The 19,417-nt window shown below is 35.8% G+C and overlaps 1 protein-coding gene across 2 annotated transcripts in view; it reads left to right on the top strand.

The window, feature by feature from the left end:
• STRN (striatin) overlaps positions 1–19,417 on the top strand; it is a 64,860-nt gene that overhangs the window by 27,958 nt on the left and 17,485 nt on the right. For both annotated transcript variants that reach the window (XM_026845485.1, XM_026845486.1), the window contains exons 6-12: positions 2,369–2,504; positions 4,394–4,553; positions 8,314–8,424; positions 10,739–10,825; positions 11,370–11,513; positions 14,171–14,307; positions 18,806–18,981. In XM_026845485.1, coding sequence (XP_026701286.1) covers positions 2,369–2,504; positions 4,394–4,553; positions 8,314–8,424; positions 10,739–10,825; positions 11,370–11,513; positions 14,171–14,307; positions 18,806–18,981 — 951 coding nt within the window. The remainder of the gene's footprint in view (positions 1–2,368; positions 2,505–4,393; positions 4,554–8,313; positions 8,425–10,738; positions 10,826–11,369; positions 11,514–14,170; positions 14,308–18,805; positions 18,982–19,417) is intronic.

Raw genomic sequence — 19,417 nt, 5'->3', positions numbered from 1 at the left:
TTGGAAGTTGTGCCCTCGCACAAATAATCTTCTGTGGTACTATGCTGACTTTGTACATTTTTGTACTGTGCTGGAGTTTTGAAATATATGATAAACTACTGTATTTTCCAATGCATGAGATGCCTTTTACCCCATTGTGAATATATCCTGCCCACTAAAGTATGTAATAATTCATATGATAGTTGAATTCAGACCAGTTGCTTAAAGATACAACCTTCTCTTTTGGTGGTCTTCAGTGTGAGAGCCTGATTAAAGATCAAATGAGTACAGAACAAAATCTAGATATGTTACTGCAAATGCTTGTACCTGTAGAAGGATACCTGTCCCTTAATAACAAGTTCTGTTGATTAAAATTTTACATTTGATGTTTGCTATTAGTTCATATGTTGCTATTTACTGAGCATGTCTGATAGCTGCTAATATAAATCTGCAGCCATGATGTTTTTACATGGCAGATATTTACACAGCAAAATAGAGAGGAAAAAACAGAAGTACAGTTGTGGCCAGATGATTTAGTCCACTAAAAGTTCACCAGGACACACAATTTGCTGAAAATTGAGAAGTTAGTCAAGTGAAGCACATTATAGGTTTTGTACTATCAAGATTTGTGTGTTGGAAACAGCAAAACAATACCATAGGATTTCTGTGAAAAGGTACATTATTACTGCAGATTCATGAAGTATTATAGTCTGCCAAAGTAATGATTACTTAAGAAAAAAGAACAACATTACAGAGTGCTTTCAGATCATAGAAACAAGAGGGACAAAATATTGCAGGAAGCAAGGCAAATTGGAAGTATGTTTGAGATTATTATTATCTGAGATAAGATATGGGAAAGTGGAAGGAATATTCTCCGTAAAACCAGTGGCCATGAGAACATACTGTGGATCATAGTATATTGTGGTGCTGTGTATGTGGAATTTCTAATGGCAAGTAAAATCTTTATTAGTATTTTTGGGCCATAAAGATGAGTAAACAAAGTAAGGGTAGAATAGCAAATGGTCTTAATGAGATGCAGATATATTGGGGCAGACATGAAGAAGCCACTCCTGCTAATTGCTGTCATGTAAGCATAGAACTGTGTGAGCAGAGACTGCGTAAAGAAGGAAGTGTGCTGCTTATCACACCTTATTACACATCAGAGTTTTTGCCCTTGGATGTTTCCTGTAACAAACATTTGAAAAGTGTTAGGAAGAAACACTGGAATAAGTGAGTGGTTGATGGATAATCAGGTGTTCACACTGCAGGGAGATTAAAAGGCCTTACTATATAGGCTTGTTAGTTGGTTGAACCTTTTGAAATGGGTCATAGCAGAAGCAAAATGTGGTATTAGCAAGGCACTTGCTGGTAGTAAAGGTGACTGTAGAAGACAATTTAGAGCTACAATTCTGAAAAGAGAGAGAGACTTCTATTGTTTCAGTGGTTGTGAAAATCAAGATGACGTGCATTTAGTGATGAACTGTGAAAAACAGACTACTGATTAAAGGTAAGAAAACAATAAAGCTTGTGTTTGCCGCTATAAAGTCATAGAATGTACGAGGTTTTACTGGAAGTAGTCATTACAATTCAAACAGAATAATTTGTTTTTCACCGCTTTATCTTTAAGGGATTGATGGAGAAGTGCATCTTCTGAGAAAAATGGCACCTGTGGTTAATTTTAGGATTGCTTTAATTGTACGTTCTAATTGTACTTACTTCTTGGATTCTTGCTCTTCAGTTGTTAATATGACAACCCTTATGCTTCCTGTTCTGGGACACTGCCTGTGCAGTTGTAATTTTACCCAATCTTCATCCATTTCCTTATTTGTTTAATGTTAATGGCTACATAAACATTATTTAGTCATCAATAATATTTTCCCATTGTATTGTTTTATTGTGGCAAATTTACCATTTGTCAAAAGGTAACAAATGATAGATCTAGAGTTTGAGGTTTCCCAGCCAGGTGGGGATCAGATAGCAGCAGTAAAGTTTTCCTGTACCCTCATAGACCTGTGGGAGGCCAACATATAGTAGCTGTAACTCATGTGCTTGTTGCTGAGACTTTCAGCGATTGTGTATCGGTACTGATGCTGCTTTTGGGCACGTATCAGATGAATGTTGCTTTGAACTGCTTTTCAAATAAAAAATTGAACTGTCTGTCCAGGTAATTGCAGCTGGGTGAAGAGTAATTGTTGGTTCGAATAAGATGGTTTATGGATAATGTTAGTTTTTTAATCTGCAAACACTTTTACTTGTAATAGTCCAATTTTACCAGTATGCTTATTTTAGCCTCATGTTGTTGGCTATCATAGTACAGAACAGACTGGTAATTGCAAAATGACTTTATGATTTCTTTTGACTCATAATGGTGGTTGTTGTTGTTGTTTAGGAAACCTGAATTGACTGACTCTGCCTCTCTGCTAGAGACCTTCAAGTTTCTTGAAAATGCAGCTGCAGACTTTAGTGATGAAGAAGAAGATGACGATCTTGAAGGAAGAGAGAAAACAATCATTGATACCGCAACAGTGAGTGGAAAAAATAATTGAAAAAAGTTACGAAGAACAGAAAAAGTGAGATTAATGAGATGCCTATATGCAAAGTATATGACTGTGTATGTACACGTGCAAATCATTAATGCATCTTTATGATGGTCTGTCCAAGCATGTGTGCATAAGAGGAATTATATATGCATTTCTGAGCTTGTGTGTACAAATTAAGCTTTACCTTCTTTATTGCTTTATGTTTGCAGTAACAGATAAAAATATTTCAGATCGTCTTTCTACTATTCCATACTGCCTAGTGTTTTTGATATATATTGGATACAATTTTTAAGGTAGCAGATGTCATTTTTTTACAGTTTTCAGCTTAGTTTGAAGGTATTGTTTGTAATGTTGCATGTCAAAAATGATTTGAATATTTATATAATATTGATATTTAAAATGACTTGTTGAAATTTATCCTTGTAGGGTACAGAACTGAAATATCAGAGTTTTCTTTTAAATAACTTGTGGAAGGAAGAAAAAATATAACTGCAAAAACTTAACGTGGTTAATAATTTTTTTTGTTTCTTTATTCAGTCAAACACCTGAAACTCCATCATGATCTATACTTTGGTATATGATTTTGTCATATGATCACATAAACTAGATACATACAATCAGTACTCAATTTTATCCTCTTCTTTTCAACATTAGTATTTATTCAATGAGTTGTGTTTTCTAACAGTTGAAGCACATAAGAGTTATGATGGACGTGATGTGATTGTTTCTATGATCAGTTTTAAGAATGAACGCTTAAAAACTCTATAAAAACTGATGTTTTTTTTTAAAGAGGATGTTTGTAAACTTGTTCCTATCATTCATGAGATATGAACCATTTTTACCTGTAGACATATTTTAGTCTCTGTGTTAGTCTGAGACTCTTCTGCAGTATCTTCTATAATACAGTATGTTTAATAAGCCTGCTGGAGGAATGAAGCTTGAAGTTTAGAATTGTTTCAGGTTTTGAAAATGGGTTCAGTTTATTTAGAGGAAAGAGTCATTCATCCTCATGAACTATGGGCTGTTGGCCTATGCACTGAAGATTTTTCAGACTGACCCTTAGCAAGGTTCCAAGTCAAAATATTGTGATGAATGTAATTTTTCTTTCTCTGTAGAAGTAGAATTTGCTACAGATCTCATGTATGGTCGAATCAGCTCACCTTTTAGTCAAATAACTGTAAACTATCTTGTCCATTTTGATTATTGAAGGAAAAGTAAATTTATTGCAGAAAACATACAAAGAGGTCCTTCATTAAAACATGAATTTTTTCTTGTACCAGAATTTGATAATCTTTTTTTACCAAATTTGCTTTTGAATTTGAAAGGGAAATATGGTTTAAATATGGAAGTACTGTGTTTAAATAACAGTAACATCTCAGGAAATATTCAGAATGGAATGATTTTTGCCAAGTCTGAGCCAACTGCCTTTTGTCAGTTGTGGGTTTTTTCCTAGACTTGTCATTTGGTCCACATGTAGAGTGATTTCAGAGGTGAAAGTTCAAAAGTCTATTTTCAGTGAGGCAGAAAGAATTTGCTTTGCTGAAGTCCTTTCTTACAGCATTCTGTGGTTTTTGTTTGTGGGTTTTGTGGTTTTTTTAATCTGTATTAAGAGGAAGGTTGTACTTTTCGGCTATTAAAAAAATAGTAGTGGTCTAGGTCAGCATAGTTTCATTATCAAGTGGTTATTGGTGGTCACAGAAAGATCTACAGACAAATTTCATTTTGGCTTAAAAAATTTGAAGAAAGTCTGTATGCTTATTCCAGATTTGCTTATTAATGTATACTTTTCTGTTTCTTCAACTTCCTATTAGGATTTTGCATAGGAAACAAGACAGTACTGCTTGGTATAAAGATGTGCATGTAACCCAATTCAGTTTTTTATTTCCTTGACCTTTCAGATTGTAAGGAAAAGAGTGCTATCTGACAGCAGTGAAGACAGAGATACTGAAGAAGCTTTGAAAGAGTTTGACTTTTTGGTTACCTCAGATGAAGGTGATGGGGAATCAAGAAGTTCAGGAGATGGAACGGAGTGGGGTAAGGAAATTTAATGGATTGTACCTGGAGAAAAATATTGTGCTAAGAATATATTGTGAGTGATTGAGATATGTCATGATCACAGTAGCTTTTCAGTATTCCTACAGTAAATTTGCAGACTAAAGTCCTCTTGATATATTATTCTAATTTTTCTGTATACTGCTTTAATGTAAGGATTCTTGAAGGTTTATGCTTCTGGTTATTGTCTTTTTTCCTTTAATAATGAGGCAGACAGAATTTGAATTTTCAAAGTGGAATTTCAATGTGTTTTTCCAGTGAGCCATGCTAATGAAGGGCTCTGATAAAGCTGTATTTTACAATTATGACATGAAAGTTTTTTCATCTTTGCTTTCTCACACTTTGATACAGAAAGTAATGAGTCATAAAGACTGAATTAGTTGTACTCTTGCTGCATGTTAGCAATTTGGGCAATATGAACTATTCAGTTGCTCAAATATTCTTTTATAATTATTTAGAGGAATATATCTTTAAGACCCTTAGTCATAGAGAGAGATTTCACAAACTGTTCTCTGCCCTTGGAAGTTCATGTCCTGCAACCCAGAATGCCAGCATCCACTTTGCCTTGATATAATTATTCTGCATAAACCCACTGCATAGGGAATGGAAGAAGGAAGAGAACTGGTTAAATATCTTGGTGGGGAGTTGTTTCCCCCTTAAGCTGCTCTGGAAAGTCTTAAGCATAAGTGGACACAGAGGGAGCTGTGGAAGATAAATGGGAAATATTTGAGCTTTATAATGGAACTGAAGCCTTGACAGACGAATAAGCCATGGTGGCTGTGGCTCTTGTGAGCTAACAGCTCCAGAATGCTGTAGTTTACTGAGGCCATGTCCAACTCCTGGTTGGACTCCAAATGATTGTTCAGTGTGGTGTATTCTCTCTGCTTAAGCAGATGTGTCTTAATATCATTAGATATTGCAGTTAGTATTCTGTTCACCAAACAAATAGAGGAATGTTTCTCTTTTACAAAAAATATTAGGTAGTTCTGATCCTTCTCTTTACTATTAAAATTGTATCTATTTATGCTTGATAAGTGTAGCTATTGCTTGTGTTACCAACAGGAGCTTTTTTGTTCTCTGAAAATTCACACTTTTGGGTTATTTTTACTTTCACTGACAGCTGAGTACAAATGAGCAAAAGTCTAACATCAAAAATAGTCATGGAAAGTAGTAGTTTCATTTCTAGAAATATTAAGGGGTTTTCTGACTTACAGGCATTCATGTTTTTCAATTGTTTCACAACCTGTGTCTTTTATGATAACTGTATATAAGAATAAGCTTCTTCTGTGAGCTGCCATTATGAATCACTTGTGTTAATTTAAGTGAAACTTAAATGTAATATAGAAGAGTGATGCTGTGTAGTGAAGATAGAAGCAAACAGAGGACGTCCTTGCTTTGTTTTAGATCTCAAGCATTATTGATCATTTACAGTAATCTCTTGAAGCCATTTGGCTAGAAAAGTCCTCAGAAGTGTTCAGATAATTTTTAAACTATAAAACACTTGCACAGTAGTAGTTCAGGATCCACTTCTGAAGTTGAGCAGAACCTGTGGGACATGCAGGAAGCATCCTTGGGACAGTCTGTAAAATATTATTGTATTAAGTATTTTTCTGGCAACAATACACTCTAATATAAACCCATTTAAACTTCCTGTCAGAGGAGAGCAAGAAATCTTGTGTAGCCAGGGAGGAAAAGCATAATTAAAACCTGTAACCTGGTCCCAGAAAGGATACATGCTTCTTTCTCTCAAGCATGATTTTCTCCTACCTTTTTTTGAGTTCCTCATGCAATTATTGATCGCTAGTGGTACTCAGTTGGGCATATGTATTAAGACGAAATGACTTAGGCCAAAGACCATCTCTTTTTAAGTTGCTCTTCAGCTTATTAATAACTCTTTTCATAGCTGCTACAAAAATACTAATGCCTCAAGACTTTGAGTCTTGAATTAATCTGTCACTCAAGTGTATAGGATCATGACTAGAGGGTTCAAAGGGGTGAGAGATCATCTAGTCCAACCTCCTACTCGGGTCCATTTTCAGTAGGTTACTCTGGCCTTTTTCTGATCAAGTTTTGAATATCTTCCAGGAAGGGAATTCCTGTAAACTCTCAGGGCTGTTCTCGTGGTAGAAAGGATTTTGTCCTTTTGTGACTTAAGTCCAAGCAGAGTCTGTCTCCATCTTCTCTCCACTTGCCTATTAGGTAGTTGTAGGTAGCACTGAGATACCTCTTTTGCAATCACTGAATGCTCACAGTAATCTCAGTCCCTCCTTGTAGCTCATCAGCTTCAGCTGCCTTAACTATCTTAGTGGCTTCTCTGGACTTGCTGTACTACGTTAATACTAGGTACTTAGCATTATACTTACAAGGTTTCCAATAAAAGAAATGTTATACTGGATGCAGTACTCAAGGTTTGGTCTCACAAGTGCCAAACAGAGGGGAATAATCACCTCCCTCACCCCCCTGGCTACGTTCTTGTTAATACAGCCCGGGATATGGTTGACTGCCATTGTTGCAAGAGTATGGTGCTGACTCCTGTTCAGTTTGATGTTGATGGAGGATCCCTAGGTCTTTTTCAGCATAGTTAATTTCTGATAAGTCAGCCCCCATAATAACCCATGTCTCATTTTATATCTTCTGTCTGATCATAGTGACTCCTTCAGACTGTGATTGATAGTGTTGTGCTTTCTCTAAAGACATTTAATACCCTTTCTAGATACTAGTCTGTTTATTATTGTTCATATTTTAAAAGGTCTAGAATAATTTTGATGTGCAAAGCAAACTTGGTCTGAAAGAATGAATTTTTAGATAGTAAGGTTGAGATTTTAATGAGGAAAACAAAGCAAAAAGAGAATGCATTTCAAAAAATTTTGTAGCTGTGATGGTCACAAAAATAAATATATATGAGGAAAAGCTGTATTACTTCCATTCTCTTGCAAATTATTTTTCTAAGCTGCCTCAGTACAGTCCTTCCATATATGGAAAAAATGACTTGGAGATTTGAACTCACATAACACGTTTTGTTGAAAATCTCCAAATAGTGTACTATTGGAAGAATACTTTTCTATATCATGTCACAGGGGAAGAAATTTGAGAGAGATGTTTTTAATTAAAAAAAAAACCAACATGGGGATTTTTTTTATTAGGTATGTTGAAGTGTTTTGTGTATTTTTTCAAAGAGTATTAACTCAGACCTTCCCCTTTTTGTGAAATTTCGTGGCTTTAGTGCTTTAAGATTTTATTCAAATCTTGGTGACATGTATACAGTGTTCCAAAATTATGTAAGTGTGCTGTTGCTTTGTATAAATGACAACATAGAACAAAGACAATGAAATGGGAATTTGAAATGCAGTGACAACGTCTGAGTTGTAAAGTTATGTTGACTAGTAACATAGCTGCTGCTTCTAGATACAATAATTCTTTACCTGGAGGAAAAAAAAAAAAAAGCTGAAAAATATGTCCGGAGTTATTGTAAAGTAAATGTTGCTTACATTTATGAACAGCTGTGTGCTTGGTTATAGAAATTAGGCATGTGAAATTTCATCTCAATTTTTTGTTAAGAAAAATCTGAGCAAATAGAAGTGGAATGTGAGTAGCAGTTTTACAGCTTTCACAAGCTTGGTGCTATTTCTGTTTGTTTAAAATAAAAGACAAATGCCATTGACAGCAGCTGTTACCTCCTTCAGTGGAGATCACTTGGTGACATTATTGAAAAAGGATGTTTCATTTGTTTCACTTTGTTTAGAAAAGGAAGACCAGTGTCTCATGCCTGAAGCTTGGAATGTCGACCAGGGAGTAATAACCAAACTCAAGGAACAATACAAAAAGGAGCGCAAGGGGAAAAAGGGGGTGAAGAGTAAGTGGAAAACATTGCACCTTAAAATCATAAATCTCACATCTTTCACACCCTTAATTCTATCTCTCTTTCAATGTTTTCCTAAAATTACTTACTCTTTTACTTTGCTGCTCCTGACTGCTTTCCTGTTCACCAGTTCTCAGGGGTTGAAATTAATGACAGTCAATCAAGTTACCTGATAAATAGTTGGATTAGATATAACTTCTTCCAGTCAGGTGTTGGATTAATTAAAAATTCTTTCTCTGAGCATGGATTATACTTTTGTTATTCAGAAACTTAAATTTTGAAAGGCATTGGTTTAAGAGTTCACACTAATATAGAAGACTTCAGAACCCTTTCTTAGCTGGAAACATGCCAGTTTCACAGGAAGAGTTAACATCTGGTATGTAAATAAAAAAACCCAAACAAACCAGAAACTGTCTTGAGTGTCCTATTAGATGACTGAGGGAGAAAACAGGTTAATTTCTACCCCTGTTTATACTTAACATTCACAACATGAAAGTCATGCTGTCATCATAATTTGTTATGCAGGGCTCGAAATAGGAAGCAACTCTGACCATCAGTTTATTTGTAAATCATAGGATTTATTTATTGATTTCATACCTGTGGGACCAGCTTTTAAAAGTATTGGGTATTGTTATCCAAACAAAAAACTGTGATCGCTAACTAAAATACAGTTTCTAGCCCTGTATTATAACTTTTGTTACGTTTCTTAAAATAAAAATCTATTTTGTAAATTCAATGTTTTTTTGATAAGTAAGCCTTAAAACATTTTGAACTCAGATGAAGCATTTAAAATGAAACCCTGTATTCACAGCTGTATTTCAAACATCTAGACATATTGAGAATTCATGTGTGGATGATGTAAATTAATAATATTGCATGTAGCCCAGTAAGAAATGTGAGGGATGTTTCTCCCTTTGTGGGAAGATGCTTATGAATACCAAGGAAATTCTCACTTCCAAAGAGACATGCATAACGATGCAAAAGGTGTCAGATCCTCGCATTATGGAGGCTGACTTGCTTTGTTACTCTTTGTACTGATACTTGTGATAAGCTGCTGCTCAGCAGTTCATTATGTAGCTGAAATTATGCTATCGAATACACAAACTAAACCTCGTTTTTTTTCCTTTTTTATGGAAAAAAAGAAAATCATTACTGTACTCTAAATTTCTCAAGTGATATTTTTGTCAACTTTGGAACCATTTAAATTACTGGAAACTAATCACAAGTCTGACAAGAAGCTGAGCTGGCCAACTAAAGTGTTTGTGTTTCACAAAATTGATTCTAAATTTCTTTATAGTTAAGATAGAGAGGGTATACCGATATATGATGTCAATGAAATTTGATTTTTGTAACTTGTCTGTTGTTTTAAAACAGACAGATGTGCTATGTAGTTCAGGGTAAATAGTTGTAGGGTTAACTCAGAAGAAAATATTTAATTAAACAGTTGACATATTCTTGAACAGCTCTTGAGTGCTTTTTATTTTTGATAGCAAAACTTAATTGTTAATATAGACATAAATATTACTGGAACATGTTTCATATATTTATGAGAAGAATTCCTGATGTAAGGCAGCACTTGGACATCCAGTGCTCCTTCATGAAGATAACTACTGCTCAGTATATTTACAATACCTTTAAGACTGATTTGATTGGTTTGATCTTGGGAGACCAAATTATTTACTGCAGTACAGAAATTAAGCATCTTTCCATGGACAAACCATCGCTGGAAGGGCATCAGTGCAGAAAAAGCAGGAAGAATCACAACCTGTTTTCAGCTATTTATGATATTGGACATAGTGAAGAAGAATATGAGGAAGTCTGGGGAAAAAGAAGGGACTAAATGTCTTTGCATTGAATTGTTCAAAATTTGTTTCTGTGACTTTAATCTCATCATAAATGGTTCTTAGATGCTGAAGTGCTACTAAGTAAAATACTGTTTTTATAAATCAGATATAATAGTAAAACAATCTTGCAAAATCCTACTTATTGTTTTCCTGAATCAAATGATGTTTTTGTGACAGACAAGTTAAATACTATTTAGTTTATATTCAGTCATTATGGTTAGGGTGGACAACATAGAGTCTGCAACTGCATTAGTAAACTTACGATTTTGCAAGGCTGTAGTAAACACTCCTGTGAAGTAATAAGAGAATAGAATCATAGAATGGTTTTATGAGAGAATACATATATTAGAGTACACTTCTGTGTTAAAGCTGCTTAAAAATAGCTGTATTATTTACTGGTCTAGGAAAAAACATAATGGACTATGGGTAAGACATTTTCCCATTCTTAATTAAACTTACAACAGGAAAAACTACCGAAGATATGTTTCAGCCTCAATCCTATATAAAACAGTCAAAACAGGGATGTGGGAAAATGATGGAGCAAAGCACAGGTAAGTGTCAAGAAGGGCATGGGTCTTCACCATATGTAGCTTCAGGAAGTAGGCCGGTGAATCCAGTTACATTTATATTTTAATATAACTTTTTGGCTTATATAGTTCACAATACTACACTACTGCACAAATAAATTTAAAATAATCATGTTGTCATAAGAATATGCTGCACAAAGTACCTGATGCACAGATTTTAAAATATTCACAAATGTCAGCTATTGTTTTGGAAAAGTAAATATTCTGATAATCAGTGTGAATCAGTTGAAGGCATTCTTCAGCATCCCATGCAAGTAGCAGTATGAGTTTATGAATGTGGGGAAAATTGTGCGTTCACAATTCTCAGTTGCTTCTATCACTTTCTTTTCAAGAAATTCATTTCATGCTGGATGATTAGTTACTGCTGAAAATAGGTTGCTCATCAGTTTTTCTGTGGTAACGTTATAATGCAAGGTATGATCCATTGTTGCATGTGCTGCAGTAGCATATCTGATACAAGTAGTGCCATCATGAACTATGCATTTAATTTTTTATTTTTTCTGGTTAGGGCCCAACAGGTCAAAGCTGCAAGATATGCTTGCAAACTTGAGAGACGTTGATGATCTACCTTCATTACAGCCATCTGTTGCACCTTCTTCTAGGCCCAGTAGCTCAAGGCTCATTGAACACGAGCTGAACAGGACAGATGAAGGTAAGTATTAAAAATGTGCATGCATCTTTGTAAAGGGTAGATGTTTAAAGTTACTTTTGCTTAAAAGTTATGCTCTAAGACTTTCCACGCACTTTACAAATACTGATTCAGCATTATGAATTCTGTCTAAATGTGATAAATGGCATTCCCATTCCTCCCCTCCAGTCACTATTAGTAAGGTCAGCACACCTACCTCAGTAAAGTCTTGGCTGAATACCTTTGAACATGATAGAAAAAACTCACTTGGCACTTGGTGGCTTTGTAATATGAGGATCTCAAGTCACTTGCTCAGGCCTGGCAGTCAAGTGTGGAACATAAACTCTCATTACATAAGAGCATCTGTTTTTCTCCTCATAGTTTTAAATGTATGTATATATATATATTACATACATACACACACATATGTATGTGTTCTTTTTTTAAGTGCAAAGGTAGAGGCTCTGCATGTAAACGCAAGTGGCTAGATATATCTTTTACATGCACGTGGTGATTGTGTAGTGAATCACAGAGATCATAGAGCTTGGCAGTGTATTCATTTCCATAATGTGTTCCAAAAATTAAAAAAAATTTCTCATAGCAGCTACTCCCAAGTGTGGAAAGCAAATATCTTTGCAATGAGGCATGTGGCTACCTTAATTAGTATTATGTCTGAAAGTTGCTAAATCATCTCTTTGTTTCCATATTTGAATTCCTATAATATGGAGCATAATAAAATAAATATATGAATATATGAATTTGTAGAAGATCATATCTTGTGCTCTTTATTCAAATGGTAAATACGTCTTTTGAAAAATGAGCAAAGCATAGATTTCACTTAGCAGTCTTTCAATGAGTGTGAAAAAGTAGGTCAGCCAAGTTATAATTAAGATGCATAAAAAGACCCGGCATGTGGCATAGTTACCAAAGATCTCAATAGTTCCATTTCCTACATACTCAGTGGCTTTCTTTATGAAAGAAGGGGGTAACTTAGCAACACTTCAAGAAGTGGAGGAATTTTTTGTTAAATGTTTCCTTTCCAGCTTTTCTCACATGAACTGAGAGCCATCTTAGCAGAGCTCTGTTTTCATGTCCTTTCAAGAACATGTTTTTTAGTTTAGAGATTCTGTGATGGACTTTCACAAAAACAAAAGGGGATAGCTGATTGTTATCAGTCTGAGTTCAGTATTACAAACTGTTAGCTGTGTATTCCTTTATAAATCTGAGACTATTATATTTTTGGCATACAATGTTTTTATTCTTTTATAACTCTTCAAATTTGATGTCCTGTATGTATTGAGTGTTGAGTGGAATATTACTTTGTAAGTTCAAAAGAGAGGTAAAGAGAATGATAGTTTAGGCTTCAGGGTGAAGAAGGTAAGAGGTGTTTGTGATTAAAAGGTAATAACTAAGATATCTAATCAAACAGCAGAGCTTGAAGGGCTTTTGTTTGATAGTAAAAGGTATCAGAAGGTGAACAGGACGCTCGAGAGGTTTGAGCGTGGAACAGAACGACTATAGAAATACTAGCTTATTTTGTGCTGGGTGGACTGGAGTGGAATGTAATAAATAGCCTCTGAACCTGGTGCCTTTGGGACAAGAGGGAAGCAGACTGAACAGATCAGGCAATTCATTGTAAACCATAGTTTGCTTGGTTTTAACTTAGTGTTGGTGCTGTTAGACTAATTAAGAAACTGCAAATGAGATGGCATTTCCTTTTCTTTCTCCCTGGTAGCAAGAGTATTTGCCAAGGCTTGTATTTACAATGGAGCTAAAAGGAGAAAAAATTATCATTTACTGAAAAACTCTTGTAATCTGAGACAAAAGGTATATAAAATTGGGTGAAGTCTCTTGTGTCCGGATGATAACACATTTTCATCTATTTAGACCCCCTTTTGTGATGTGTAGACTTGGAGAGTTATTTTACAGGGAAGCTGGTAAAGGCACAGATTCTTTTGAGTCATACCACTTGATGTGGAGCCTTATGTGGTATTTGTATGTGAACTGTACTCCTCTTAGCCTTTGATCCTCACATTTTTAGTGAATCTGCCTGTGGATATGTTCATGTTGCAGTGACTGGAGCTCCTATAGGCATGCTGTAGCAGCTGTGAACTAGTAAGTTTGCATATGGCTAATAAAACCCTGGAATTCAGTGCTAAACTGATTTTACAAGTAGCAATGAATTGTCAGCTTCTAGTCATGTTGCTGGATTGGAGCACATGTAGACAGCTTCATTGTAGACATGCTTTTGGACGTGTCTGGATATGGTGTTAGGAAGGGTCCAGATGCTCCCAACCAGCCATTTTTGTCTGTATTTTTGCTCCTTCTCCAGCGCCTAATTGCATATTTTATAGCAGAGTTGTGGAAGGGCCTGAGCTTTTCTGTGTTACTTTTACATTATATATGGGTGAACGGTAGTGTACTCATCCTTCCTGTGGCTAGTTACACTTACTGTCTTTGAGTCGTGCACACCTCGTGTAAGTATTATGTTCAGAGGGTAGTGTTTATGGGTAAGTACAGTGATTATCTTTAGAATGGCTATTTTCTATGCATCTTTTTAGAATTTTGCCCTCAAGTACTTGAGAGATGTTCAGTATTTTGGAGGTAGAGAATATGCTTTTATTAATCAATGTTGCACAAACCCACTTTTCAGGATTTTGTTTTGTTTTGTTTTCTTGCAGTGGAAGCTTTAACATTCCCTCCTTCTTCAGGGAAATCTTTCATTATGGGAACAGATGAAGCCCTTGAAAGTGAGCTGGGTCTTGGAGAGCTGGCAGGCCTTACAGTAGCCAATGAGGCAGACTCACTGACTTATGATGTAAGTGGTTATTAATGGTAACTCAAGGTCCTACTGTCTACTTGCTGAAGGCAGATGCAAATTACATATTAGGCTCAGCAGAAAACATTTTCCTGTTGAAATTATACTGCCAGAGGATGTCACAAATTTTTGCTTGACATATCTGTTCTTCCCATACACAGCAGCCTTGAAGCTCTCTACAAGCCTCTCTCCTTCTCTCATTTGCCTGCTGTGTCATTCAAATAGTTGAAAGTAAACGTATTTAGTGATAGTGATACTGTTGGGTTCTTGTAACCCCAGTGACACTCAGCAAAATTAGGAGTAGCATGGCCGGCAGATTGAGGGAAGTTAATGTCCCCTCTACGTGGGCCTGATGAGGCTATAACTGTATGCAGGTTTGGACCCTGCCACTTCAGAGGGTTGTAGAAAAATTAGAAAGAGTCCCGCAGCATCTGACTGATGAGGATGTTTAGGGAGCTTGTCTTGTTCAGTTGTTAGGAGAAAAAGGGGTGCTCGAGTAGCAGCCTACGGGTATTGGAAGGGTGCTTAACAGGATTACAGAGTCAAGCTTCTCCATAGCGTCAGGTGCTAAAACAAGAGGAAACAGTAGCAAATTATTTCTTGGGAGGTTCAGGGTGAACATTAGGGGAGAAAAGTGAAACTCTGGAATCCCCTTCCTGGGAGGTGTTCAAGACTTGGCTGGGGGAGAGCTGTGACTTACATTACCTGGTGAGGGCAATAGTCTCATTTCAAGATGGCAAGCTGGACTAGAGACTACTTAGGAGGCTCTCGTGGCCAGAACTTTTGTGGCTATGTGTATATCTTACAGCTTCTTTTTCTTTCCCTTTTTATGAAAAATATTTCCTAAAATTCCTTCTTTGTAGTCATACGTAATTTTTGTCTGTATTTCTGATTTCTTGGGAAAGGATATGTCAGGTATTACTTTAATAATTTGCTTCTTTGTGATCTGTCAATTCCAGATTAATCTCGCTATTGCATTGCTCAGCTCTGTCAAGGTTGAAGTATTTCAGAGATGATTTTTTAGTATTGTGTGTTGGGAGTAATCCTACCCTTCAGTAAATCTGACTCTTAAGTAATCACCATCTGGGATTTTACTGTCACAAATCAAATCTGAGACTTCAGAAATAACCTGAAGGTCCTTACTTTGAAATTCTACCCTTGTATGTACTTGAGAATCAATAAATTACGTAGTTAATAAAAGTTTAAACACATTTTGAGAGTGACACTGCAGATATGTGCTCTACTACTATATAGCAAGTTCATTAGCATGTGATGTGTTGCGAATCATCAGGATTGCAATGATATAGAACATCTCTGCTAAAATTCAGTATTTTAGTGTTATATCCTAACCAGGGATCAGCTCTTAATATTTTTGCTAGTCTTCCCTGACTTTGTCTCCAAAAAGGGGTAAGATTATGTACAAATTTAATTTCTTTTACAGTTACACCTAAGAATTAGATGCTGATTTTTTTATTTTTTTTTTTTTAATTCAGAGAACATGACAAGCCTAACCCATCTATACAAGATCTTAATGTTTTCAGCACTTGACCTCATTGTTCAAGTGTCCCTATAAAGTATTGTGTTTGTCCATGTCTCCATATCCCAAACCAACAGCTTTCATTTATGGAATACAGCGTTTCCTTATCCACCCCTATCCTATTCTGTGTGGTTGAGAATATTAACTTCTGTTTGCTCACTTGTTAAATTCCTTCATGAAGTCCTGTGATCAGGAATTCATAGTCATGCTTACCTCAACTCTTACCTTTTTCTAGTGCTAAAAATTTAAAAAAAAAAAGTTGTTTACAAAGCTCATTGCTCTTGTTGCTGTGTTCTTTACTGAAGCAAAATAAAAGGCTAGTTTTTTCAGCTTTCAAATTTCACTAGAAGTTTAGCTTACAAATAATATAATCTGGTTTTATTTTGGACTACTTCACACCTTTTTCCAGCTGCCAAATATCAATCAGGTAGGATTAGTGGAAATTTAATATGTTTTCTTTAAGTGTCAGTTTTGAATCATGGAGAATGAAGTTGAGAACTTTGAATGTATTTGCTCTCAAGAGTTGCAGACACTTTCCTATTTTCAGTCCCTTTTGTCCTACTGCCATTTCTATTGGATTCTTCTGAAATATGGCAGCATCAGCCTACCTCATGGTTAAGTTTTTTACATGTTGCTTTGACTGTCTGTAAAATAAAGAATGGTTTTCACTTGGTAATGGACATTATGAACATGAAAGAGAAAATCTTCCATTTGTATTAAGTTTTTTAGAATGTCTAACAAGGTGAAATTTCCCAGATTGCTAGCCAATACTCCCTTAAGTTTATCTTTTCTTTTTCCTTTCTTTACACATTGTTGTCTTAACAAATGTTCACTTCTGCTGGTTCTGGGTTTTTTTTCCCTAGTCTTCTGGGTAGATTAAGAAGCTTCATAAAATTATAAGAGACTGATTACTGTACATAAGAGTATCTGAACTACAAAATCATTACATTTAATACTATGTACTGACTTGGAGGTTTTGGACTTGCAGTAGGCTCTTGCTTGATTTCCTGAAACTTTGAACAAGAGTGGTGTCCATAATACTTCCTGCATATGCTGTTTCCAGAGTTTTCAAGTTGTCTATATACACACAAATATTACTATTAGTGGCAAATTCAGATTGGGTGCTAATTTTGGGGTTCAACATCCTCCTCCTCCACAACTGCTTTTCAAGTCTTGGATTACCTCACTGTTAAATTTCAATGGGGGGAAGAGAAAAGGAGGCTGGCTGTTGTGTTAATAACCCAGCCTTTTGCAGCTCATGAGAGACTGGTAAGTGGAGTGATGGTGGTGCAGCCAGGGAGGCAGTGTGCATCAGGGCTAGGATCTGTTTTCACCTCTGCTACTGGTCTGCTGACTGGGACTGCCCTCTGTCTACTTCCCAATTTAGAAGCTAATCATCTTGGACTCATTTGGAAGAGCATCTCTGAATGAATGAGAAGCAAATGGAGAATATTATCCTGCCAGAACTGGCATGCACTGTTAGGCTGAGGTGTCTTTGTGGTTTTTGCAGATGTGGTACGGGACCTGTGCTGCTGATATGGGAGCAGGAGGGCAAGCAAGGTTCCCTCCATCACCTAATCAACATTAGATGCCTGTATTGCGGCAACTAAATTCAGTTATCTGTGAATATTCTGTACTTCTTGTATGCTTTTTGCTGAGACTTTCTTGGCCAATCTCCACAAAATCTGCCAGAGCTGCTGACATTGCAGTCCTGCCCTGTCCTTGCACCAACTCGAGCATTTGTCTCTTCCCTTACTGAGCTACCTCAGCTCAATAAACTGGCAAAGAACCTGACATGCCTCCTTGAGCAAGACAGTACATAATTACTAAGAAATATCATGAGACTAAATCTGCTGTTTGTTAGACTCCTTTCTCATTGTTTAAAATCTATAGAACCTCTTAATTAAAGCATGTTTTTATTAAATCCAGAAGTAACAAAACTAAAGAAAAAGCATTTTCGTTCTTAAACTTTCTGCCCCACGTTTCAGAGTAAAATGTAGTTTCTTGAAGTGGCTCGGAACAGTTGTCTCTTCTTTGCAGTTAAGGATAATAAATTATTTGGGTTTATCTGTAGCTTTCAACATAATGAAATCATCAATATTTGAGTTGCAATTGTTTGTTTTCCTGATTTTCCATAACCACCATCAGCAGTGATTATGGGCAGGTAAATATAACTGTGGCAGTGTGGACTGACAGTGATAAAAATCTGTTTCAGCATTTTATGTCAACATTTGTTCAGAGGAGCAATGTTGAAGCAACTGTTACTTTGTTAAGAGCTTTCTTTTTGGATCTGCTAAAATGCATTTATTGCCAAATAATTGTGTCTGTGTATATGATAGCTTATTGCTTGCCAGTTTTATTCTTAGTGTGTAGCCAAGTCCTTTTTGCCTTTTTTTCTTTTTTTCCCCTGGCAAGCTTTACTTGTCTTGTATTATTGCAGAGCTTTTGTTGCCTTAGGTGAGTAAGTTAGTTGTGTTTCTTTCTGTTCTCCTAGATACTTCTCTGTTTTTCTTAGATCTTTACTTCAAGATGCCATGTCAGTGGTATTTCAGGTATTCAGGGACCAAAACTTGGTTGAGTCAGGCCCAGTGTTAATGAATGAGCCGATAGGCATAGATCAGATTTCAAATACCAAGCTGAGTTTACAGCAGTATCAGTCAGAAAAGTACTTTTCATGTTATAAATTGTGTACTTTAAGGCATGTGGAATATTTCAGATTTGCACAGAATATCTTACTGTGAATGTGGCATTATTTGTTGCTTTTGTGGAATACATCAACCTTTGCTCTCATTTTGAATTGTCAGATCAGTGTTAAATGGACTGTTGCTGGAGAGCAGGTTGTTATGAAAAGCGGGTGAGATAATTTGACATCTTCTGAAAATGCCAAACTAAATTTCTGATTTCTTCCTTTCATTGTGCCTTCCAGATTAATCACAAGTTTGGCATTTCTTTTTTCATTAGATAGCAAACAATAAGGATGCATTGAGAAAGACTTGGAACCCCAAATTCACATTAAGAAGTCACTTTGATGGAATAAGAGGTCTCGCTTTTCATCCAGTTGAACCAGTCTTAATAACAGCTTCCGAGGACCATACATTAAAAATGTGGAATTTACAAAAAACAGCACCAGCAAAAAAGTAAGATTTTTTGTTTGTTTGTTTCTGCATTGTTTATGAAGGAAGAAAAAAATTGTAGATGCCACTTCCCTGTATGTCCCTTGGAGTTAATCAGAATTGTTTCTTGAATTTAACAGTAGGAAAACAAGCTCTTGGAAGAAGAATGGGGACTTTTAAAGAGTGCCAGAAGGAATCCATGCATGTTTGTGAATGTGCTTTGTTTGTGAAAATGAAAACCATTCACTTTTTTCTATTTTCCTTGTAGATAACATGGAAAATTAATTTACTGGTGAAAATATTTGTATGTGGCCTGTTAGTTTGCTTGCACATGTATATCAATGTGTAAAAATGCAGTTTTTTTATATATGCATATACATGTGTACAGCTTTTAAATTTTGAGATGTTGTTAGGTTCCTTTGTACACTCTCTTCTGTGTTGCTGGGTATTTTCAGAAATG

The sequence above is a fragment of the Athene cunicularia genome (assembly GCF_003259725.1).
Source record: "Athene cunicularia isolate RWA chromosome 3 unlocalized genomic scaffold, athCun1 chr3_part1, whole genome shotgun sequence".
Classification (NCBI taxonomy): domain Eukaryota; kingdom Metazoa; phylum Chordata; class Aves; order Strigiformes; family Strigidae; genus Athene; species Athene cunicularia.
This window is presented reverse-complemented; position numbering and strand designations above follow the sequence as displayed.